This window comes from Crassostrea angulata, chromosome 10 (genome assembly GCF_025612915.1).
Source record: "Crassostrea angulata isolate pt1a10 chromosome 10, ASM2561291v2, whole genome shotgun sequence".
NCBI classification, from domain to species: Eukaryota; Metazoa; Mollusca; class Bivalvia; order Ostreida; family Ostreidae; genus Magallana; species Magallana angulata.
The window spans coordinates 23,849,086-23,875,776 of NC_069120.1; the positions used below are offsets into that span (position 1 = coordinate 23,849,086).

The following is a 26,691-nucleotide window of genomic DNA, read 5'->3' on the forward strand; positions in this document are numbered from 1 at the left end:
CCATCTTCACATGATATAACCACAGCATAATATAATAAAGCACCATCTTCACATGAAATAGGCACATAAGGCAGCTATGGCGTTCCATAGAGTTACTATACTTTGTAAGTAGCTATATGAGTTAGAACCCTTTTAACAAGAGCTTGGACTTTGGGTAGTTGTGTCAAACAGCAATGTGACGTAGGCCTGTCTATTTCATTGCTAGCCACTAAGCCATGCCTCTTTGAAAACAACAAGATTTGTCTGGCTTTTAAGCTAAGACTACGCAATCGATGCATATTTCGCTTGAAACCGCGTCATTTTTAACTTATTTTGACGCAAGGATTAGATAGCTACGCCCTACTGAAAGTCCTAGGTCTTGTTAAATTGGTTCTACTTGTCTTTGCGGTTTAATATGACTATTGTGCTAAAGTGTACTGGTTGACATTGTGCTATAATTATTACTTCTCTGTTTCTTAAGAAACCCGATTGTGGTTCACAGCTCTATGGAAACTGACTGTGCTGAAGTCTACACGATCTAGTTCTAGCCAGTTTGTCGATCGGTCGAAACGTTTATCAACCTAGAAAAATCACGAACTGCACGAAATAATTAAAATAATGTCATAAAATAAAAAAATAAATTCATAATAAATGGAAAAATGAATGCATATTCAGAAATAATCACTAAAATATCTCTAATTACTTATTTCAAGCTCGTTAGATACTTTCCAATTAAATATTTTTATGTTAAAATATATTAATATTGCAGTTTATCAGACGTAGAACATCACGATAAAAAATGTTTAACGTTTTAAAATACGTTCTGCATTAGTTTCCTTCCTTTTCCCGTGTAAAATTAACAATAGATGTAATATTTATTATTTATAATCATGATCGCAAAATAAATTTACAAATATAAAACATGAAATTGTTTACAGAAAATGCGATAGGGCTTCATGCATCTGGATTAATATAACATGTAACGACGCTTATTTCCTAAAGCGTAATAATGGAAAAAGAACTCCCAAAGAAACGTGCTTTAAAAAGAAGGATTGGTAATATCAAAGCATATTGTGCTTTTTCAATGGATCATCGATTGTGGAAATACGTCACACCAAAAACCGGATGTATACAATTTACTGCCTCGAACAAGGCGATTGGTTAGAAAGGACAAGCCCCCGAGTCCACGAGGTTTACTAATAAGGAGACATAACCAAATAAAGAGCACCCAGGTAAGTCTTATCATCAGACACCTATATCAAAAGTTTATGTGCGGTTACATTTGATTATAGGATAATCGGATTAAGTCCGGAGTTGAGCGACTCTCTCAGAAATGATCAAAACATGTACGCCATAAGGCGACCCCTGATTTGTTTACTGTGCTCTGATTAATTTAGAAGTCGATAGGTCATACGACCTTTTGATTGATTAAATGTCATTATTCGCGACATTTGAGGATTTCATGTGAATTGACTTATTTTGTATATATAGTATATATTATTTTATACTGTGCTTATGTAGAACCGCTTTTTTCATTTCTATAAGTAAAATAGGTGCTAACTTATGGTCATATAACAAATTGGAAGTGACATGTCTAGACTTTGACAAGAATATATGACAGCCCCGTGTCCATTCGGTGTCACTGTGAACCTGCTCTTGTGTTGAGTTATGATTCATCATTTCTTAAAACACTCTTTTTACACGTGTGAGCAGCTAGACCAACTGGGAATCAATCGCAAATCCACATAATTACTCACTCGTGACAGAGATCAGTTTGATAACGAAGCACTTTCATGAAATGTTTAATTTTAATGATCATTTTGTGTGAATTTCTTTATAGAACATGAACATTCATAGTCACAAACCTTTCATTTTCAGAAATGTTGAGATTTGTTTTCAATCGGTCTTTTCTAAAAATGATTTCACTGGGATGTAAACACTTTTACTGAAGATCATGATTATTGATCTAATCAGAGGGTGATCAAGGATACATCTCTGTATTGTAGAACAAAATATCCGCACAGTTCATTTATAGCTTTGAGTTTGTAATGAATAAGAAGTCAATGTATGGCGAACGTCCAAACACACGGGAAAACCAAAGTTGTTATTCTAGGTCAATTTCAAACCACGTGTATCAAGTTGTAATCCTTTTATGTAAATATGTAATTAGCTGTTGAGAATTTTATATATATATATATATAAAGAGGAGAGTATCAAATATTGTTGTCTAAATATTTACATGTTGGTTTTATTGTGTCAATTTTAAGCAAGAAGAATCGGAAACCGGACGTTGGGATGAGTGGACTGCCCCTCAGGAATTTGTTGCGAAGCTGTGTCCCGCGGGCTTGTTCTGTCCGTCAGTACAACGGAGTCACCGGTGCGGCACCGGGGGTCAAGGACAAAAATGACCACCCCCGAGTCTTAATCACAGGTTGATCAATCTCAGTCTAATGAATTTCAAGATGTTATAAAGATGAAACTGAGAATTTTTTCATATAAATGTGTGTGATATTTTCAAAAGTTAATGTCTTCAATATTCGTTTATTGTACAGGGAGTCTAGGGCAGCTAGGAACTGGGCTTGCCAAAGTAATGAGGTAACTTAGCCCTCCCACCCCACCCTCTTTCTTTACATGTGTTTCTCTCATATAAATACATTCTGAAGAATTATTCGTTTCATTGTAGTTTACTTAGTCAGTATCGACACTTCTTATTACGATACAAATCTTGTCCTTACACTAATTCTGTGTCCTTAGATAGTACGTAACAGTTTAAAGCACACACGCTTTGTCTGTTAAGAAAATGGTCTCAGCTATTTTCACTAAAGTCAATACACATAATTCTCTAATTCTGTAGTGTTGCATAAGGGCATGTGGGGACTTATCGATCGGTCTTGGCGCTTATCCAACATGTTGATAATTAAGGACAGGGAATATTGCGTAACCATATGTAGCCAAGAACCTCGGGTAGTGAATCTTGAACCGATATGCCACCAAAATATAATTCATATTTTTAAAATTCATCCTTCATGTTTGTGATATAGACTTCAGTGTAACTATGAGGACTGAGCAATCATTGTCATACATTAGCCCACACGCTATATTCACATCATGTACTTCCTTGATATGCAGATTTAACCACACGCCAAATGCCTTTCGATGTAATTTCACCAATAGGATGATAAAAATATAGGCCTATATATTGAAAGAAAAACCTTTCTTTTTATGTTGGTTTTTAAATATACCTTTTAAACATGTATATACTGTTATCAATTAAGAATTCATAATCAAACGAAGATACATATCAAAATCAAAGAATTTAAAATCATTTGTTATTGAACTGAGAGAAATGAAGTACAGGTAGTTTGTCGGGACACGTGTTACAAGTGGCTCGCCGCTGGAATTTCGTGTCATACACTTTTTGTGGTTTTATCAGAGTTATTTTTTTTTCTAAACCAAAAATGATATTTTGGGTTTACTAAAAATAGCTCCGAAAAAAACCTACCAATTAATTTTAAATTATTGCATTTACTGATTATATATTTAAGAAATATATATCATCAATATTTTAAAATTTAATCCTATACTCAGATCTCATTGATCACATAATCATATGTACAATTTCAATCGTGACGTAATTCCTTGGTACATTCTTCAAAATGTTATAGATGTTTGCGACCGTTTACATTTTACATTCGTTTTAATTAAACGGCTCCTCTTTTTTATATATAAATTCTATATTATTTTTTTTACAGACAACGCTATGGACAAAACAATGTCATTATGTCCGATATTCTGAAGCCTCCACAGGAAATATTGGAAAGTGGTAAGTAAGAACATTGACCATTGTTTAGCATGATGGGAAACAATATCGATATTATAGATAATACTGTAAGCTATTTGGGTCCTACAAGTAAACGCCTGTTTAGCTGCTCATTTTCTGCACTGGCTTTTACAGGTCCGTATGTATTTGCCGACATTTTGGATTTCAAGAAGCTGCAGGAGCTAATAGTCAACTATAACATCGACTGGATTATTCACTTCAGTGCGCTACTCAGCGCCATTGGAGAGAACAATGTCCCATTAGCCATGCGTGTCAACATCGAAGGTCTTCACAACGTGCTGGAACTGGCAAAACAGTACCGACTCAAAATATTTGTACCAAGTACCATAGGTATACCTCTTGGGAGACAAATTACTCTATGCATTATTTCCTTTGAAAGTCTTAATGAATTACCATCCAAACGACCCTCTCCCCTGTCGATCACCACTGCATAGGTTATTACGTTGGATAACCAGTAACCATACAAGACTGAGTGACGTATATAATACAGGCTTACATTGTCTTCAGATTTCATCGCATGCTGCAAGATTTATTGTGTCTGGGAACCCCTATATCACTAGATTAGGAGATCAGACATGTCATTAACCCATCAAACTAGAGATCAATTTATTAAAACCCGAGAATTCTAATCGAATGAAAATTTGGTGTAAATGCAATTAATCTTTGTTCGTGGGGACTGCATGCTTTCATAAATCCATCCATTCTGGCTCATGAATAATCCTTTAAGGGCTGTTTAATAGCTTTTGTCTGGCAAGGAAAATATTTTTGGGGCTCTAACGAAATGTGTACACACTGAGTTATCTATTTTAGCTTTTGTCAAAATAACATCCGAACCCAAAGAAGTGATAATTCCAACAGAAACCCTGCAAAACTGATATGGAAAATCCATTCTTATTTAACATTTCATAGTACATGTATTATCTTGTCCTAATATTGTAATCAGAATACATATATACTCTTATTGATTCAGATTTTGAGTCAAAGGGCAGACTACTCTCACTGCACTAAGTCATGGAATTAGAAATCTTATTGGGGCTGTGTTGAGAGGGTCGTCACTATGAATTATTAATAATATTACACCGATTACATTTATGATTTTGATATTTTTTATTGCACAAAACATAGTTTTCATGGTAATTTTGCCAAACAAAGCAATAAAAAAGCAAAGGTACGAACGCATTTGATTGAATCGTTAATGTTACGTAAAAGCATGGACTACTTGCTATACAATGCAGCGTCCGTTTACATCACTATTCATTAGTGATATCTTCATGATATCTCAGACAAACAAATACTTCATATATCCTCCGATTTCCTCTTGTATAGCTAAGTTCTGGAAATTGAACTCGATCTACCTAAGACGTCACGCAAATACCGCGCAGTGATTTTGTATCAAATATAAATTAAGAGAGTAATATGTTTGCGTCGATTTACTCACTCGTGTATATTTATTAAACTAAATGAAATTTTTATTTTTTATTTAACAATTTGTGGAGAATATGGTGAAAATAGGGAATTACTACATGATCATATGTATTCTAACTCAAACGTATCACAGCTTACTTGAGCATTATGATGCGGAGTACATTTTTCAAGCCTGAAAATAGCAGGTTGGGCACAGGCTGGACAAGTTGATTGCTGATTTCAAGGATAAAACATTGAACGTTAGGACATGCCGCTTGTACAGAACCAATTGTTTACTGCACTTTGATAATCAGCTGAATTAATTTGAAAATTTCATTCGGAACTTTTTTTTTTTACTTTGATTTTTGTCATAGTTAACTCTTATGTTTTGTTTACTATCAGGAGCTTTTGGTCCCGACTCCCCACGTGATCCCACCCCTGACCTGTGTATACAGCGCCCCCGGACAATTTACGGAGTCTCCAAAGTTCACGCCGAATTGATGGGCGAGGTGCGTTTCTATTATTTAGTATTTCGAATATCATCTTCATGTTTACTTTCAGGATTATACCTACCATTTCAATTTTGTAAATCATTAATTTTTTGTATATATCTCACTATATTTGCAGTACTATTATCACAAATTTGGCATGGATTTCCGTAGTTTAAGATTCCCTGGTATCATATCTGCCGACACAAATCCTGGAGGCGGCACCACTGGTAAGTCTATTACCGTTTACACGTCATGCGAAATATTACACACTGTACACGCAATATACATTGTTTAACTTTTAAAAAAATACGCACATTTGCAGACTACGCCGTAAAGATTTTTCACGATGCCCTGAAATCTGGACATTTTAAGTGCTATCTACGAGAGGACACCATGCTTCCTATGATGTTCATTGACGACTGTTTACGTTCGGTGGTTGAGTTTATGGAGACACCCGAATCAAAACTTAAAATGAGAACGTATAATGTGACCGCCATGAGTTTTACACCAGACGAGATTGTAGAGGAAGTCCGAAAATACGTTCCGGAACTAAAAGTGACGTATGAAATTGATGGCCGACAAGCAATTGGTACTTAAAAATTATCATTAATCGTTTGCTCATCTTATGTCTACAAATTTAGTCTAAGGCTGTAATAGTATTCTAGTCTGTTGTTTAATGTCCAATTCATATACATTGCAATTATAAAAAATGAAAATATTTTATATTCCAGCCGACACTTGGCCCAAACGTTTTGATGACAGTAACGCGCGAGCTGACTGGGGGTGGAAACACACAATGGATCTCCCGCAAATGTGCAAGGCCATGTTTGAATTCCTGGATCCATCCCATCAAAAACAAAAGCAGAGAATCAAAGCCTGAAACAACCCGGAGTGTGAATATCATAAACTGAATCTCACTGACAGCAAAAGAATCTCAAGAATTTTACACCATACGAAATACACTTTTTTTTTTAACTTTTCGTTTTTAATGAAATTATATGTCCATTTTAAAGCATATATTTTGGTTGTTTGTTGTTATATCACTTTGAGTTGTTAAAAAAGTAATATAATTTATTCCAGTCTTTTCTTATCAATGATGTTGATTCTTTACTTTCTTACTTCATGCAAGTAGTCGAATCAGGCACGTAGCATCGTTTTTGAAAGTTGGGGGGCCAGACTCAACCAAAAAATCTTGACAAGCAAAAAAAAAAAAAAAAACTTTGTGGCCATTGTGGCCCCATCCTACCCCCAGGGGTCATCATTTTCACAACTTTGAATCTACACTACCTGAGGATGCTTCCACACAAGGTCAGCTTTCTTTGCCAAATGGTTTCTGAGAAGAAGATTTTTAAGGATTTACTAGTAATCTATACAAATGTATATTCCTATGTAAAAATTCGACCCCCCCCCTTTGTTGCCCCAACCTTACCCCAGTGGTCATGATTTTCACAACTGTGAATCTACACTACCTGAGGATGCTTCCATGCAAGTTTCAGCTTTCCTGACCAAATGGTTCTTGAGAAGATGATTTTAAAGAATTACTCTATATATTCCTATGTAAAATTTGACCCCCTTGTGGCCCTACCAACCCCTGAGGGTCATGATTTTCACAACTACCTCAGGAAGCTTCTACAAAAGTGTCAGCTTTCCTGGTCAAATGGTTCTTAAAAAGAAAATTTTTAAAGATTTAGTCTATATATTCCTATGTAAAATTCGACCCCCCCCCATTGTGGCCCCACCCTACCTCCGGGGGTCATGATTTTCACAACTCTGAATCTACACTACCCGAGGATACTTCCACACAAGTTTCAGCTTTCCTAGCCAAATGGTTCTTGAGAAGAAGATTTTTACAGATTTAGCCAATATATTCCTATGTAAAATTCAACCCCTACCCATTGTGGCCCCACCCTACCTCCTGGGGCTATGATTTTCACAACTTTGAATATATACTACCTGAGGATGCTTCCACAAAAGTTTCAGCTTTCCATGCCAAATGGTTCTTGAGAATAAGATTTTTAAAGATTTATAAAAAAAAAAATCAATAATTCCTAATTATCTCCCCTTGTAAAAGGTTGTTTTCCTTAATTTTCACAACTTTGAATCTCCTTTGCCTAAAGGGTACGGGATGTTTCGCATCTAAACGTGTTCCGTGCTGAGATGATTCGCACCTATTCTGTTTCGCATTGAGATGGTTCGCACCGCGATGTTTCGCATCGAATCGATGTCATTCTTAACAAGGAATGATTGATGAATCATGCCCATGTAAAGGTTAAGTTTATGTAGCCGGTGTCGGTAGAATAAACATTGACATATTATGTAAACATAAATAGTAAATACATAGTTTTTTATGGTTTATTACAAGAATATAAGTAAATAAGAAAATAAATTTTAAAAAGTCACTTGAGTTGGGCCATATCTTAATTATTTAGTTGTATTTGCTGCTTAAAATACACTGGCGTCGGAAGCAAATTGAAAGTGGGGGAGGGGCTAGACTGTTCCTCAGAAATATTGAGAGAAAAAAAACCTAATTCCCAAAAATCATGAAAATCCTAATCCGTGGGAGGGGAGTAAACCTCTACTTCCAAAACAAAAAATCTTTCCGGGCGGCCATTACATTTTCCCCTCAAATCATGAAAATCCTAATCCGTGGGGGGAGGGGGGGGGGGGCCTGTATGCCTTTGACTCCAACTTCTCAATCTTTCAAACGTACACTACGGAATAATTATGTTTCCTGCGAAAAAAGAGTGGGGGGGGGGGCTGAACCCTCTATTCTGCTATGTGCTTAATGGTTAGGTCTAACTTAGCAAAAAAAAAATTGGGGGGGGGGGGGGGTGCTAAGCCACCTCCCTAGCCCCCCGGTTACGACGCCTATGAAATAGTATAAAAATGAATTCGACAATAAATATGTGTGCTATAAAAGATTATTATTATTTTGCATATACGGAATTATGCAAACAATCGTTTGCAAGTTGTTTAAAAGATAATTTATGAATTTCTTCTAAACTTACCACTATGTACAAGATCCTCAATAAGTGTGTCCCTGAATATTTATCTCAGATTATTCCTTATACTTGAAGTAATGATTCTGCATATAGAACTATATATATGTGTGTATTTTTGTGTGTAATTTTCAGTAATTTGCATGTCATTCTCCAATGCATAATTATTTGTTCATAAATGTATGGGAATGGAAATTATCAAACAATATCACACATACAAAAATGGTAGTTGAATGTATGCAGAGGCGGTAATGTAAAGTTTAAAGCAGAAAAGTTATGTAATTAAGTTATTCCCACTTTAGATCTGTGGTACTTAATTACCTGCAATAACACCCCTAATTTTTCATAAAAATACAGGTAAATCTCAAGTGAAAGACGGGCTGTAATTATTATCCCAGAACAAATAATACCTCTTGATCTGAACCTATATAATAAGGCCGTGGCCTCAAAGGCTTCATTATTCATTGACCCATTAAGACCGGTCACTTTAAACATTCTGTTATTTGGAGACCCAGATAGAAATTATTCCTATAATATAAACATTTTCAAACATGTACATCAATTTATTTCTGCTACTAAACGATTTGTAACTTAATTCCACTTGCTACCGTATTGTCGATTTTGTTATTTTTGCATCGTACGACTGTTTATTACTCGGTCACTTTTAATGTTAATTCAAGTTATGATATCTCTCTCTGTATATTTTCTATCATATTTTTCCCTTTTCATTTTTTTGTTAAATTTTTCCATCTATTTCATCTTTTTTCATTTGTTGTTCCTAATATACTTGCCATTCAGCAAGGGCAATTATTGTTTTTTATAGTAGAAAGTTAACTTAAGGAAACGGATTAATATAAGTTGTAACAACTAGTTTCCGAATCCTGTTTGTAATATTTATTGTTTATATTGATGTACAATTCAAATGAAATAAAGTTTAAACTAAAGGCTTCATAAAAAAACAACGAAAACGAAAAAACGTATGTTATACTAGCGGCGCGGCGCATACATAAATGTAAACACCGTTTCCATGTTTTTTATAACTTATTTCAATTTTAATATAGCTTATAATTAATTTCAGAGCAATAATAACACGAGAAAAATATATCTTAATACAGTGAGAATTTTCGCTCCGAGGGAGGTGCGAATCATCTCAGCGCGAAACAGAATAGGTGCGAACCATCCCGGATTCTGCCTGAGGGTGCATTGTGCCAAATTTTTTGGAAATTGGCCCAGTGGTTCTGGAGAAGATGTTGAAAATGTGAAAAGTTTACGGACAGACGGACGACAGACAAACTGTGATCAGAATAGCTCAGGTGAGCTAAAAACTAATACGTTTACTATACATACCTGAATTCAGCCAATCGCGTAATGCCTACCCATTCATTCCTTACTACAACAAACAAATAAATGGTCCGAGAAGTTGCGATTGCACCAGACCCGACACGCCAAGTTGGACTAGGGTGTGTATTTACCGACATAAACCATGTGAGACAACACATATTTTGGAACTGAATATCTCCCAAAATCATGTGTAAGGATTCAACGTCAAAGAGGATTTAAACGTATGTATAACAGCTGTATAACTGGGTCATGTACATTACGACAATTGCACCCACTGACATAACATCGATTTTGAAAGTCTGGGGAGGGGGGACATACTTACCCGAAATCCTGACAAAATATGCCTGAAAAACTATTTAGTTTTCAACCAAAGAATGCTTATATTTGATATTCTAATCGGAAAGGGGGGGGGGTAGCGCGCCTAGTAACGAATAAACAAAAGGATTGGCTGTTCGCACTAAACCACGTTCGCCCTTGACGCCGTTCGCTCTAGTTTTCGTTCGCTCTAGGTCCGTTCGCTCTTGACGCCGTTCGCACTGTGTCCGTTCGCCTTAATTTTATAGAGGATTAATTAATTTATGTATTTTTGTGTATTCAAGATTGTCAATTTAAACATTTTGAAAGATACATATATAATTAATGAAAACAATACCGCTCTTTCTACTTCTACATAATAATCACCATGGATGACAGTAGTTTAATACAGTTACATGTTCCATTTCCGAATATATATTAATTAGAGATCAAAGGATTGTGTTATGTAAATTCTTTAAAGATAGAATAGGGGATAATCATCTGCTAATTAGCTTCTGAATGAGCCAATTAAAGTCTCAAATTATTTAATTGTTTAAAAACACCAAGCAAATCTTTATAAAAACAAGAAGACGGTTATCGACAATGTACGGCAATAAAATCTTACAATTAACATATACCAATTGCGTCATTTTTGATGAAGGAAAAACATTAATATTATATACGAATAATTGATAAAAGTTAAAAAGTTTTAAGTTAAAAGTAAATGAAATAACTTATAATATTGTTTATTTATAAACAAGGAGCAAACGAGGTTTAAGGCGAACGATTATTTGGGCGAACGATAATTAGAGCGAAGGCACCTAGAGCGAACGGACCAAGGCGAACATGTGGATAGGGCGAACGCCCCCGATACCAAACAAATTAATGTTTAAAAGTCAACATTACTCCATTTAATTTGTTACATGCTCCCAAACAGCTGGGACTACTTATTTTCTATATCTATATTTGAAATTAACAAAAATCTGTCCTTAAGAGGTTCATACAGGTCAACATAACACTTTTTAAAAATGTATACAAATTCATGCAAAGCAACTGAAAAGGAATAAATATTTCACTTCTTATTTCTTAATTGTTATTGTTTTTTCAGGATCTCTAAAACAGGGTATAAAAGAGTCTGCCATGGACCCTGGGACTTGGGCCCAGGATGTTTTACGGTGTCGACTCTGTGAGACCGCAGGCCCCCCTATGTACTGTGACATTTGTCATATACATCTTTGTAAAGCCTGTGTGGGGGAACATCTCTCTGATCAATCCAAAGAACACAAAATGCTGCCATTTGAAAAGAGGGGATCTACTACTAAATGTCTAAAACATTCCTCAAAGATTTGTGAACTTTACTGTAAACAATGTGTCGTTCCTATTTGTGTGCTCTGTGTTTCCTCTAAGAAACATAACGCACATGATGTAGTCGACTTTGTGGATGGTTTTGGAAGCCACAAACATGACTTTCAGAAAGATTTAAAAGAATTAGAAGATTCCCTTTTTCCCAAATATCAGATGATTGTGTCCAACATTGCAGTTCAGAAATCTGAAGTAAAGAAAAACTCCAGGAAATTGACAACAGCAATAGACAAACATGGAGAAGACTTGTACAAAGAAATAACTACCATTATACAGGAACTGAAATCTGATCTTGATGAAATGGACTCCAAACACCTAGCTGTCTTAAATAAGCAGGAAGATGAAATCACATGCACTATTTCTGAAATCAGACAGAACATTGCTGATCTGAAGGAGTTACTGGACTCCAATGATGTCAGCCTTGTCTCTGCCTATAAATCCAGGAATGCTGAATTCAGAAGATTGCCTCCTAAACTCACAGTTTCTCTTCCAAACTTTATCCCTCAGAAAATTAAAATAAAAAAACTTTACCAACAATTTGGTTCACTGTCAGCATGCTCCATTACAACAAAGAAACATGGCTACACAATGGACACCTCAGAATTTGGATCCTCTCCTATCAAACCACTCCTTGATGAACCACGGATCATCTCCACCATACAGACACAGAATCAATACTTAGACGGTGTTACTTGTCACAATGATGAAGAAATCTGGACCTGTGGTAATGGTAAGATGATGAGACTCTACAACCTGCAGGGGGAACTAGTGAAGTCAGTCCAAACCAAGTCATGGAACAGTCCACGGGACATAGCAGTGACAAGGAATGGGGATCTACTTTATACTGATTACACGGATAGAACTGTGAACCTAGTGAAGAATACACAGAACCAGACAGTAATCAGACTACAGGGGTGGAGTCCTCGCAGTGTTTGTAGTACCTCCTCTGATGACCTTTTGGTTCTCATGGACAGAAATGACGATGAACAAACAAAAGTTGTGCGTTACTCTGGCTCCACAGAGAAACAAAGTATTCAGTACGATAAGAAAGGAAGACCTCTGTATTCACCTGCTGAATTACGTAAACAAATTAAATACATCAGAGAGAACAGGAACTTAGATATCTGTGTGGCAGACTATGGAGCCCGTGCAGTAGTGGTGGTCAATCAGGCCGGGAAACTCCGGTTTACCTACACTGGTCCTCCCTCTTATACAAAGGGATCATTTATTCCAGAGGGCATCACAACAGACAGCCAGGGTCAGATCCTGACATCAGACTTTAACAACCACAGTATCCACATCCTGGATCAGGATGGAGAGTTCCTCGGCTACATTGACAACTGTCATTTACAAGGTCCATCGGGTTTATATGTGGACACCAGAGACAACCTCTATGTGGCTGAATCGAACACAAATAAAGTGAAGAAAATACAATATATGATGTAAACAAATCGTTTGTGTGTATTATATGTAAACAAACTGTGTATGTGTATTATATGTTAACAAACTGTGTGTGTGTATTATATGTAAACAAACTGTGTGTATGTATTATATGTAAACAATCTGTGTGTATGTATTATATGTGAGCAAACAGTGCATATGTATTATATGTAAACAAACTGTGTATGTGTATTAATATATGTAAAAGCTTTACTGATATCAAAGAATACCACTCTGATATCTGAAATTTTTGACGATATTGAGAATGAGATTTTTAACTTGTCCAAAGAAAATGATTGTATATGTTTATTAGGTGACTTTAATAGTAGAGTATCCACATTGAGAGATTTTATTGATGTTGATGATTCTCTATCACATTTTTGTAACAGTGCTGACAATAACAGTAATTTTGATTGGGCTGTTGATCAAATAGACCTAGAAGCAATTGAAAAATATGGTTTTTCCATAGAAAGGAAATCTAAAGATAACACTGTTAACTGCTATGGAAAAAAACTTATTGATATTTGTAAACATTGTAACATTATAATACTTAATGGTAGATCCATGGGTGACCAAAATGGTGAGTTTACATGTAAACAATCAAGTGTCGTAGATTATTGTATTTCAAACACTGAGTTTTTAAGATATGTACACAATGTGAGAATATTACCTTTTTCCTCATTTTTATCTGATGTTCATAACCCTATAGAGATAGTATTGGCACTTGAAAGACAGCACAGCACTGAATCCATCTATCAACAAAAGCCAACACAAGAAATTGCTAAACAATGGAATCCCGAAAAAGTTGAAGTATATCATAACTATATAGAAGATAAAGTAGATATTGTAAAATCATTAGAAAATGAACTAAGTAACACTAAGCTTGAAAACATATCACTAGAATTTATTGATAACATTGTTGAAAAGATTAGTGATGTACTGGTTGAAAGTGCCAAAAATGTATTCGGTAGAAAGCCAGTTCTTACAAATACAAGTGAAATATTCAATGTCAAATATAAGAAACCATGGTTTACTCGGGACTGTAAGAATGCTCGACAGAATTATAGAAAAGCGAAAAGGTTGTACAAAAAATTTGGTGGAGATATTTTTAAAAGTGACTTGTATGAAAAAGAAAAATTGTATAAAAAAAGGTTGAAAAATGCAAATGGAACGCATAGAGTAGAAATGAAAAAAAAACTTTTTAGTTTAAGATCAAATAATCCTAGAGATTATTGGAAAATTTTGAATACAAACACAGATAAGAAAAGATCTAATGCAAATTTATATGATCTTTTTACTTTTTATCAGGATTGTTGTAACAAGAACTATAATGAACAAGAAGAGTCAAATAACAATGTATTTTCTCTTGATGAACTTAATATGTTATCTGATATTAATCTTAATAATGACATTAACCAACCAATAACTTGTGAAGAAATATTTAAGGGTATCAATATGTTGAAAAATAACAAAGCTTGTGGTGATGATAGAATTTTTAATGAATATATCAAAAGTACCCAAGATTGTATGTTGAATTTATATACTGTATTGTTTAACAAAATATTTGATTCTGGTGTTATACCCACACAGTGGGTTAGTGGTAACATTATACCTGTTTATAAGAATAAAGGGGATAGTACAGAACCCCAAAATTATAGACCAATTACACTCTTGAGCTGTCTTGGAAAATTATTCACTGCTATCATTAATGAAAGGTTAAACAAATATGCTGACAATGTTCAACTCATTTTAGAGAACCAAGCAGGTTTTCGTAGAGGTCATAGTACAATAGATCATATTTTTTCATTGTATTCTCTTATCGAACTCTTCAAATTGCATAAGATGAAATTATATTGTGCGTTTATAGATTTTGAGAAAGCATTTGACTCTGTTTGGCACATTGGTTTATGGAACAAGGTATTATCAAACAATATTGATGGAAAATGTTTTAAAATTATTACTAATATGTACAAAGGTATTAAGTCAAAAGTACTGGTTAATGGATTAAGTTCGGAATTTTTTGAATGTACAGTTGGAGTACGACAAGGGGAAAATTTATCGCCTTTTTTATTTTCACTATATTTAAATGATCTTGAGGAGTATCTTTATACAAACAATGTCAGAGGTTTGTCACGCTTGTCTGATAACATTAAGAAAGATCTTAATATTTATTTAAACCTTTTTGTCTTATTGTATGCAGATGATACCATCTTATTGTCAGAAAATCCAGAAGATTTTCAACACTTACTCAATGTTTTTTCTAGATATTGTAAAGAGTGGCGTCTTAAGGTTAACAGTAAAAAAACTAAAGTTGTAATGTTTGGTAGAGGTAAACAAACCAACTATTTTACTTTTGAAGGTTCCCAATTAGAAATTGTTAACAACTTTAAATACCTGGGTGTTACTTTTTGTAAAAGCAACTCTTTTAATCTTAATGTTAAAGAACTGTTTGATAAAGCTACTAAAGCAATGTATGGTGTTATTGGGAAGTGCAGAACCCATAATCTAACAATTGATTGTAAAGTAGACATGTTCGATAAAATTATCAAACCAATATTATTATATGGATGCGAAGTTTGGGGTTTTCATAACACTAATCTCCTTGAAAAATTACACTTAAAATTTTGTAAACATATATTGAACTTGAGAACCTCAACTCCAAACTTTATGGTATATGGGGAACTTGGAAGATACCCCTTAACAATTAATGTTAAAGTTAGAATGATTTCCTTCTGGGGTAAATTAGTCAATTTCCAGAACTCAAAATTGTCAGCAAAACTTTTTAATGTATTGAAGAATTTTAATAACCCATGGTGCGAAGCCATTAAGAAAACTTTAAATCAATGTGGATTGACATATATATGGTATCAAAACACAATAAACATACCCTGGTTAAAATCTAAAGTATACAATATTCTATTAGACCAATTTAAGCAATCATGGTATAGTGAGGTACATAATTCTCCAAAAGGCTTAAATTATAGGATTTTTAAAAACTCACTGGATTTTGAAAAGTATTTATTGATTTTGCCAACTCAATTATGTAAGAAATATTGTAACTTTAGAACTGGTAATGCTAAATTACCTATTGAGATAGGTAGATGGTTTAATATTCCTAGAGAAAACAGAATTTGTAAACTATGTACCTGCAATGAAATTGGGGATGAATTTCACTACCTTTTCAAATGTACTGATGTATATATATCCAATTCAAGGGTTAGATGTTTACCAAAATATTTCATAACAAATCCAAATGTTGTAAAATTTGAAAAACTGTTTAATGTCACAAACATAAACCAACTTACCAATATTTGTAAACTATTAGATACTATATTTGAGAGAGTTAGCTCTCTTGGTTAAATTATATCTGTTATCCCTTCATCATGCATGTACCATTGATTTTCATTTATTATATATATTGTAGTTTGTACATACTGTACATATGTTTTTTCTCTACACTGTAAATTCAGTTATGAGAATAAAGTTCATTGTCATTGTCATTGTCATTGTCTTTGCCTTGATCAATAGCCCGATAAAAGTCGTTTGTTATACATAGTAATTGATTTATTGTGGAATCATTTGGACGGAATCCAGATTGTTGTGGAATTAATATGTTATTAGAATGAAGATAATTATATATGTGCTTAAAGATGCATCTTTCCATACACTTTCCAAGTACAATTAACAATGAGATGGGTCTGTAATTACTCGTAATATTAGCTGATCCTTTTTTAAATACTGGGACAACATTTGAAGTTTTCCATAGACTCGGGAAGGATGAGTTTTGAAGGGAAAGGTTGAAGAGTTTAGTAAGAGGATATGTAAGTTCTGATGAAGCTTGTTTGAGAAGCATTGGATTTAGGTTATCAGGGCCGGTAGCTTTGCTAGTGTTTAACATTTGTAAGGTGTCCTTAACATCTTGAGAAGAAATAACGATTCTATCGATAGTGCTCTGCGAAGTAATATTTGGGTTATCTGGTAGATCAGTATTTTCGTCATTGACTTGTGACTGTAGACAAAAATATGTATTGAATATAGTTGATTTTTCAAAATCGTCGCTTGTCGGTGTACTATTTTCATTTAATTTGATAGGAGGATAAGAAGATTTGTTAAGTTTTTTAATATTACTAACTCTTTTCAATAATGACCACCATTCTTTTTGAGACAGGTTTTTTGATTTGATTTGGTTTGCTAGTTTTAAGTAGTATGTTTGTCTTGCATTCCTTACTTTGTTTACACATTCATTTCTAGCTTATCTGTACTTAACCCAGTCTGCTGGAGATTTCGTTTTTTTTGCTTTTTTGTGCAATCGTTTGCGTTGCCTTATTGCTTTGCGGACTGCATTGTGCAGCCACGGGGGGTCGCTAGGGCGATAAGTGATTACCTTATTTGGTATATTTTCTGACGCAGAATCTAGTATTTTATTTGTAATTTCATTACAGACTTGATTTATATCATCCCAAATTATACTATCCCAATCTTGATTTTGCAAGCTGGTTTTATAATCATTAAAATTTGTTTCAGCAAACGACCAAATTTTCCTTGTGAATGTCCTTGTGTATGATTTGGGAAGTTTTAAAACACAATATACAGGACAGTGGTAGCGTGTAGTGCTAGGAAGTACATTTTCACCCACCCCAAAGAAATCAATCTTTTCCGTATCGTTTACGATTAACAAATCCAATATGGTTTCGGAATTTTCTGTAAAATGTGTTGAATTTGAGATTAATTGAGTCATTCCTATGTCTTTAATAATGCCACTAATTTTGCAATTTTTTGAGTTGCGGAGATTGTCATTAAAATCGCCCGTGATAAGTACATTTTCTATGTTTGTGTTTTTGGCTTTTTCCATAGAATATGCAATTAGATTCCATTTTTCCCTATCGGCATTCGGTGGACGGTAAAAAGTTCCAATAAGAAATTTTTTCTTGTAAATTAAGCATTCGACCCAGATGCATTCGATTTGGTTTACTTCTAGATCTGTTCGGCGTTTACATACTATATTACTATTTACATATATCATCACACCACCATATCTATCGTCTCGTCTATCGCGCCTAAATGGCTCTTGGAAGCCTTGGATCATTAGAGTTTCAGAAGTTGTATTATTGTCTAACCAAGTTTCGTTTAACGTAATAATGTCGAATCCCCCAAATTCTGCTTGAATTATATCAAGCTTGTTACATATACTTTGAACATTGAGGTGTATTAGAGTAACTGATTTCTCTAGGTATGCATCAAGAGAGTCCAGAGAGCTGTCGTTGTCATGGTCTATCACTGGGGGGCCTGGATTTTGTTCAATGTCGCCGCAAAGTAAAAGTAAAATATAGATAGTTATTGATATTATTGTCATTGTCCATGTGAGTGATGATGTATATTTATGTGGGGGCATGTTAAGGCGGGAGTCGTAGTATTTCGATTCGTTGTTTGATTTTGGTGAGTTTTGGTTATTACGTAGCATAATGGTCGTGTGTGTAGGTAATATGCATAATATTAATATGATTAGTGATATTGATTTTGGCCCAAACTTAAGTAGTAGGTTGACCATCAAAATAGTAAGCAAATTAATATACTCATTATTCTTTTTAGCACCGTTGTATAACCCTGTCCGGATCCTGTGTGTGACACTATTTACTGGCATGGTTTAGGTAATTGGCGTGAAAAATACATATAACAATAAAAAAGGGGGGTTACACAGGATCCAGAGCTGACAAAAACGGAAAAGTGATACAAATTTGATATGTAGAACAGTGACTTCACTTAAGGTTGATACTCTAGGTTTCTTTTGTGTTTCCAACTCAATATATAACCAAAGGAAAAATAAAATAAGGAAAATATGTACATTCATATCAAAAGTAAACATTTATTTACTTTTGAGTGCTGTAATGAAGGGTTTGACTATAGACAAAGGATTTTGTTTGTAATAACTGTATCAAATTTATGAAAAACTTAGAATTTGTCAAGAGTTAGTGATGAATACGATTTGAACACATACATTAATGCTTTTCACAATATAATATCATGAGTGGATCTTAGGATCCGAAAATACCAAGATTTTTACAACGATCATGTGCGTGGCAATTCATGTGCGTTAGTTCACCATGAGAAGGATTTAACCGTCCGCTGTTTGTCGTCCTCCAATATGAGCAAGGAAATTGCTCATGTCTTTCGGGTTAGGGATCTTGTGTTTGCGGTCGTGAAAATCGATAACGAAGATTTTTCCGTCCCAAACGAATGTTGATTTGGCTTGTCTGGTTTTAACGAGTTGCCTAGCCTCGTAGGCTAGCTTATTTCGGGTTTTAGTAAGGTCTTGGTTTATGGCGACCTTGTCCATGCCCGTAACGTTTCTGAGGTCTTTGCTCGACTTGAGGAGGCGATGACGTAGCTCGTAATTTTTTATACGGGCAATGATTTGCCTTGGTTTTGCCGGATTTTTTGGTCCCACCCGGTGGGACACCTCAATGTCCGTCTGCTTAAGGGGAACGTCGAGTTTCTGGGCGATGTCCAACAATACTTGGTCGGTATCCTCACACTCCTCTGATACGCCGGAGACCCTGACACAACTGCGTCTGCTGTACATTTCTAGGTTGTCAATCTCGTGCTTCAGAGCTTCATTTTCGTTTTGCAATGAAATAATTTGATCTTTTAACGGTTCTATAGCGTTGTTTAGCTCTGTAACCAAGAGACTCTTGACAGCTACTGCTATTCGTTGTACATCGATGTCTGTTAGTACCGATTGTTGGGACTGCTGCTGAGGCACACCCACCCCCACCCCGTTTGTGTTTGGTGGAGAGGACAGAAATGTCCCGGGATGTACCATGTGGGCGAGGTGTGGATGATAGGATGACATTGGTGTAAAGGAGCCCTGAGGAACTTGGTTGGGGTCCTGCATGGATCCGTGCAGTGACATGGCTGGGGTTATGTTCATATGTTCTTTCGTTTTTTTGTGCAAGTGAGTTGTGCTTGGTGACGGTTCAGAGTCAGAGGAGCGGAATTCCGATCGTTTTCGTTTTGGTTGTTGCTCGAGTTTATACATACATATGATACACAAAAACTACACAAAGAAGGTTCACAGTACACTTTTGTTTTGTTTTGGTTCGCTATACGCTTGGCTGGGCACTGTTGTTCGAGTTTATCTTCACCCAAAAACCATGTTATACATACTTCACTTGGACATATAAATTTACATTCGGAACGTCCAGAGGATTAGTAATGATATGTATCTTTCTTCAATTATGTCTTCAACTTAAGACATAATCAAAACAAGTTAAGGACAGCGACCAAGGGTATAAACAATGAAACAGTGAAAAGCGTGCGTGCGGGGGTGAGCGTAGACTCACCTGGCTAAGAAAGTATTACAGGTGTTCGGGTAGAATACACTATAAATTCCATGCGAATCTTCGAATGTATGTCCATTAAACACAGTCAATGCAAAATTCACCCTTCACTATTAGGCACAAATGAGTAAAACTTACATATTTCTAATTTTCTCAGTCCGTTGAATATCCCACTCTCACCTGTCTAGCGCATGCGTATTTCTGCTTATGTCTTCACACTGACTATCTAGTTGACTATCCACCAGTCTGTCAGTAGACTAAGCAACATTGAGCTAAATTCATTCTGACTCTTTTGGCATTTTAAGAAATAATTATTTTTATCCTGTCTTATTTTGACTCTATTTTATTTGATTATTGTTGATATTTCATGGTTGATTTAAATCACTTAATCAATAAATTGTGTAAAACCTGCCTTCGAGTTATAGCTCTATGCATATTCGACTTAGAGGTCAATTTAAGCCTATTGACTAGGCTGACCCCCTGTCTCTTGGGTTGGGTTTATACGAGTTAATTCCCCTTATTCTATAGTGCCCTTTTCCTATTGATGTTGTATAATAGTAGCTAGGAAGACGGTTTGATTTATAAACAAGGTTACGTTATAATGCGACCTCAATAGCAAGTTATGATGGCATTCAATGTTTTTCAGTCGCATTAAATTATTTTAATACAACTCTTTCTTTGTATACTTGTTAATGCTCTTTGAAGAGCCCTACCCAGTATTCTGAAGAAGGAGAGTAAAAACTCGCGCCGTAATACGTCATGGGCATTGAAAGTATTCAACGGCTGGAGATCTCAGCGAAACCAACAGCATTGTGACATTTATACAATCCCCGAGTTACTTACAAGTTCATATCAAGAACTATGATTTACTTTATCGTGTTTTGTGATTGAAGCCAGGTGCGCGGATGGTCCCCCCTACCCCCCAAATACTATATGAGATATGTTCCGGTATCTTGCGGTACATGCGAGAGGAAGGCGTAAGCGACATGAACTTTTTAGATGCGAAAGATGCCCGTTTCCATGACTTCCGAAAAACTCTGGACACTTGTATGAAAGAACTTGCATCTCAAGGAATCGGTGTGTCTGTCAAGCAAGCTGACCCGTTAACTCCAGAACAAGAGAACGTGCTTTGGAAGCGACATAAACACAGTAATTGCAAACATTTTGGATTGCGGGGCCCAGATAAACACAGAAAATTGAAGGTATGTCAGTTGAGATGCGACATATCCGACGGAAAAACGTGTATTGGTTTTTGTGGGCGCACATCAAAGAATTTTGCTGGGGGACCTCACCAGAGGAACATTCTTGCAAAATCGATACGCCACTTCTCTGAATCGGGAACGCCACAATATATATATATATATATATATATATATATATATATATATATATATATATATATATATATATATATATATATATATATATATATATATATATATATATATATATGCATCTTACATCTCTATGGTGGAACAAGGTCCATTCTATAGACGGCCACTTCGTCGAGCCGAAATCCGCTTTGGAATTCAACCTAGGGGGGTCAACAAGTTTGGGATCATTATCAAGACCATGTGTGCTGAGGCAGGGTTTGATTGGGAACTTCTGAAACCACTAGGGGAAACGCACTTGCACAACGAACTTGTTTCAGTCCGGTAAGTTGCATGATTAAAATGAACAAGAGTATTAAATTATCTGTGTATTGTAATTTTTGTTTTATGTGTGTGATGTTTAATTTGTTTTTATTTGACTGTACTGGGTTTTGAGGAACAGCAGATAATGGAAAGAACAGGCCACCGTAGTTCCATCATAAGAACTTACAAGAGGCAGTCTGCGCAACAACTTGATGAGGTGAGTCGTGCATTAGAGCCACCTCGGAAATCCATGAGGCAGCATGGGGATGTCGAGAAGGAAAACGCAATAACCCAGGAGACGAAAGATTTAAAGGAGAGAAACAACGCGATTTCCGTGTCCGAAAACGCTGGAGAGGAAAATGTGCAAATACCTATGAGTGAAAAAATTATTCACTTTTTTGTCATTTTTGAAAATAAAAATAATGTATTGTAGGCTATTTGAATTTTTTTTCTGCACAAGAAATGTGAAAAATAGAAACTAGCCAACTGTTATAATTATTTACTAGTTTTGTGGAAAAAACTTTACTATTGTTAGTTCGGATGTTTCATTTCCGTTTCGAAATCAACATAATCTTGTTTCATTTGCATATTAACTCCTCCTACATTTTAGTTAAAAGAGTTTGATATGTGATGCTAAATATTGAATACGTAATACTTTATATGTAAATATCTCCACACTTTTCGTGATATGCGAAATACATCTTCATAAAGATCAAAGGAAAAGTTGTCGGTCATGGGATAAGTATTTATAAATCTATTTTTTGTCGTACCATCTGTTTTAATGAATACGTCAATACGTGGGATGCATTAAATGAACGTAAAAAATAAAAGTTGGGAAGAACATAATGTTCTTAATGAACTGACGTAATAAGTCTCAAGACCTAATAAATCCTCAAAAATAATTTAAAAAATAAGAAAACAAATTACTTGTAATCGTGAAGAAATACATGATTTGGAAGGCTTTACAGTACTAACATTTCATACCTTCATTATTAAAACAATCCCGATTCTCCTCATCGAATACTATTTTGTATTGGTAGATATTACGCAAAAAGTGTCATTCATGTTTTTAAAAGATTTACAGAACCCTTATTATGATCATAGACTCAAAGAACCATGTGGCTCATAGGTAAACAAAAGATGCATTGTACAGGTAAATGGCGGGTGATTTAAAATGTACTATGTATTAAAAGAATTACTTTTCGAAATAGTGCCAAACGAAACGCTTCCGTAAGGTAATAATAAAGAAATCCTTTTTTTTTTTGTCTAAATTTCTATCTCAATATGATTACATCTCATTCTTATCAATATTAATATTAAGATTTAAAAATGTACATTTACTTATATCAGTGACCAATAATCATCTACATGTAGTTTAAGCAAACAAACAAAAAACCAGAAACACAAATATGTATCAGGATATCTTTTCGGTTACAAGCAAATAATTATTTAAACAACACATGTGCATATTAACATTTTTTACTCTTTCCATTTGAGTAAGACCGCGGTACATTAACCGGCAACTTTTACGTCAGTTTCACCTGTTGCGTTCAAAACATTTGAATTGGCGGGGACAAATTACGTCGGCGTCTGAGAAAACATTGGATTGAAACTGTAGTTATATTAAGAAGTCTATTTTCAATCCACCTTAGCGTTTCTTACTTGCTATATAAGTTAATTAAAGCGATCGATTGAAAAAATGTTTTATTTCATCAATAAGTTTATATTCAGCAAATATTAGAAGATTCCAATGCGGGAGAGATTATACATGTACGCAAGGCAAAGGATTGTCCGACGACTTCAGAGAATCAGTCATCACATGTTTGTGTATATGCTATAGATAAACAATGAACGCGCATATCTATTATACATTTACTTAGCGAAAAAAGAAAAGAAATTTTTGATCTGGGTATAATTTCAATTTATTAAATCAGAATTTGAATTATTCTTCTCTAGAAATAAACCCTGGTTTAAACAATGGGCCTTTATGTACCACTTTATTTCAGACTTGTCACTCTCTGCATGGGCGCTTCCCAGCTAATTTTGACGAACGATATATATTTTTGTTATACTTTCATGTTAAATATTGAAATCTGATTGGTTTGGACGCAGTTGATAATCCGTTCTATTACCCTCAGCGTTAGCAACACACTTGGCAACGGGTAACATTATATAAATAGTGCCTGTTTGGGAGGGTAACAGTTGAAATTGACACCCCGAGGAAACCACTGTCAACCGACGCGGAGCGGAGGTTGACAATGGTTTTCGAGGAGTGTCAATTTCAACTGTTATCCTCCCAAACAGGCACTATTCATTTTATTATACTGAATGTCTTAATATTAGATAATTTTTTACTGCTTTTATATAGAAATAACGTGAATCCTACGCCGAACCGTACATACGAATATATGCATACCCTCTGTACAATAAAATCTATTTTCTAATCAAATTCAGTTTCTCAAACTTCCGCGTAATTTGTCCCCGCAGTCAAATGTTTTGACTATAACAGGTGAAATTGACGTAAGCTGTATATTTCTAGTCTCTATATTTTATTAAGTTTCTGTGAAATTATCTTAATAAAGAGATGAAACAGAAGGAATGGTTATTTTTATGTCAATTTTATAGCAAAAAGACTCGGAAACCGTTCGATTGAATCAGTGCACCGCCCCTCAGATATTATATATATATATATATATAATAAAAAATAACAGAAAGCCGATTCATGATAGAAATGAACTACTACAGATAAAAGATAAATCAGAAAAATGTGTTATTCCATACGTCTCAACACACAACCCGAAAAATCAAGAGTTTTACCAAATTATAAAAAGCAACCTTCAACTTTTAGAACGTGATAAAAAAATGAATGAAGTCTTACACAAATTTCAGATCATCAAAAGTAAACGACAAAGTCCGTCTCTGAAAAAGATTTTAACCCGTGCCAAATTTGGAAATATCGAAGAAACACCAGATGTCCGTAAATGCCAGAAGCCAAGATGTGCAACCTGCCCTTACCTACAAGAAGGCCACCAATTCAAGTTCAAAAACGGCAGAAATTTTAATATACATTCCTCTATTACATGTGAAAGTTCCAATCTAATCTACGTTATTACATGTGCAGGATGTGGAGAAAACTATATTGGTCAAACCGGAGATACCCTCAGACATCGAATGACCGTCCACCGACAACAAATTCGTGAAACAAAATACCAGTGCACGGCTGTTAGCGGACATCTCAGAAACTGTGCCAAGAACATTTTTCCGAACTTTACAGTGTGTCCTATTTATAAATTTTATAAAGCAACAACCGAAAAAGAGCGTGAAACAAAAGAAAAACATTTCATTTCATTATATAAACCAAAACTGAATGCATTATAATTATGAATGTTTGAATATATTTTATGTTTTTCTTGTACAATTATGGAATATTTGAATATATTTTATGTTTTTCCCGTACTGTTATAAAACGCTTATACTATGACGTCATAATGAACTCTGAAAAGCGCAACATATACTTGATGTTATATGACGTCACAATGATCATTTGAAATGTATGTATCTTATGTATCTATGGTGATTGTTCAAAACTCCTGAAGATTTTAATGAAACCGGTAGAGTTTTGAATCGGCTTTCTGTTATTTTTTATTATTTATTACTTGTGTGGATTAACTTTACTTATTTTGGATTATATATATATATATATATATATATATATATATATATATATATATATATATATATATATATATATATATATATATATATATATATATATATATTGAAACACAATAAAATCCACAGTGGTCGGCGAGTTATAGATAAAAATTAAATAAGAAAACACGAAAAACGTTCAATATAGCTTAAGCGTTTTCATTTTAAAATCTTCAGAAGCTATATAAAGTTTTATAAGAAGCTATATAAAAAATTTTATAAAAGTTTATAAAAGTTTTTTATATATAAAATATATAAAAAAAAACACTGAGGTTTTTCTTGGATTTATATATATATATATGTACGTTTCTGAGAAAATTTTCTTAATATAGAGATGAAACAGAAGGAATGGTTTAATATATATATATTTTATATACCTTCTTATAAAAGTTTATAAATAAAAAATTTTATAGCAAAAAGACCCGGAAACCGTTCGATTGAATCAGTGCACCGCCCCTCAGATATTTATTGCCTAGCTGTACCTTCCGGACCAGTTCTAGCCGTCACTACACCAGAGGAAGCGGTACAGCACCGGAATCATGGACAACCACCCTCGAGTTTTAATAGCTGAAGAAAATTAAATATATATACTAACTAGTATAATACTAACATCTACTAGTTAGTATTGTAAAACATCTGAAGAAAATGAAAGCGCTTATGTTTTACTCGATCTTTGTGTTTTCATTTATTTAAGTTTTATATATATTTCACCGACCACTGAGGTTTTTCTTGGATTTATCTATATATATATATATATATATATATATATATATATATATATATATATATATATATATATATATATATATATATATATATATATGAAATTTTCTGAGAAAATTTTCTTAATATAGAGAT

General features: G+C 34.4%; 2 protein-coding genes across 4 annotated transcripts; both read left to right on the forward strand.

The window, feature by feature from the left end:
- The first annotated feature begins 1,055 nt into the window (after positions 1 to 1,055).
- Positions 1,056 to 6,789, forward strand: LOC128164600 (L-threonine 3-dehydrogenase, mitochondrial-like). Its single transcript, XM_052828531.1, has 9 exons — positions 1,056 to 1,211; positions 2,247 to 2,410; positions 2,532 to 2,574; positions 3,732 to 3,802; positions 3,935 to 4,150; positions 5,627 to 5,733; positions 5,852 to 5,942; positions 6,038 to 6,304; positions 6,447 to 6,789. The coding sequence occupies exons 2-9, from the start codon at positions 2,275 to 2,277 to the stop codon at positions 6,593 to 6,595; spliced, it is 1,080 nt and encodes a 359-aa protein (XP_052684491.1). The 5' UTR covers positions 1,056 to 1,211; positions 2,247 to 2,274; the 3' UTR covers positions 6,596 to 6,789.
- A 3,112-nt stretch (positions 6,790 to 9,901) lies between these two features.
- On the forward strand, positions 9,902 to 26,381 carry LOC128164601 (tripartite motif-containing protein 2-like). 3 transcript variants are annotated; one of them, XR_008240970.1, is made up of 2 exons: positions 9,902 to 10,276; positions 26,247 to 26,381. XR_008240970.1 is itself a non-coding variant. In XM_052828532.1 (2 exons), exon 2 carries the CDS (start codon positions 11,490 to 11,492, stop codon positions 13,155 to 13,157), a length of 1,668 nt encoding a protein of 555 aa, XP_052684492.1. In that variant the 5' UTR covers positions 10,077 to 10,276; positions 11,458 to 11,489; the 3' UTR covers positions 13,158 to 13,336. The 3 variants fall into 3 exon arrangements, 2 of the variants coding, with proteins under 2 accessions (XP_052684492.1, XP_052684493.1); XM_052828532.1 differs by lacking the exon at positions 26,247 to 26,381 and adding an exon at positions 11,458 to 13,336 and having other exon boundaries at positions 10,077 to 10,276; XM_052828533.1 differs by lacking the exon at positions 26,247 to 26,381 and adding an exon at positions 11,458 to 13,336 and having other exon boundaries at positions 10,121 to 10,174.
- The last annotated feature ends 310 nt before the right edge of the window (positions 26,382 to 26,691 follow it).

Coding starts and splice junctions, on each gene's coding strand:
- LOC128164601 (XM_052828532.1), top strand. CDS start 11,490: ATGGACCCTGGGACTTGGGCCCAGGATGTTTTACGGTGTCGACTCTGT.
- LOC128164600 (XM_052828531.1), top strand. CDS start 2,275: ATGAGTGGACTGCCCCTCAGGAATTTGTTGCGAAGCTGTGTCCCGCGG. Junction 5,943..6,037: donor TCCTGGAGGCGGCACCACTG/GTAAGTCTATTA, acceptor GCACATTTGCAG/ACTACGCCGTAAAGATTTTT. Junction 6,305..6,446: donor TGATGGCCGACAAGCAATTG/GTACTTAAAAAT, acceptor TTTATATTCCAG/CCGACACTTGGCCCAAACGT.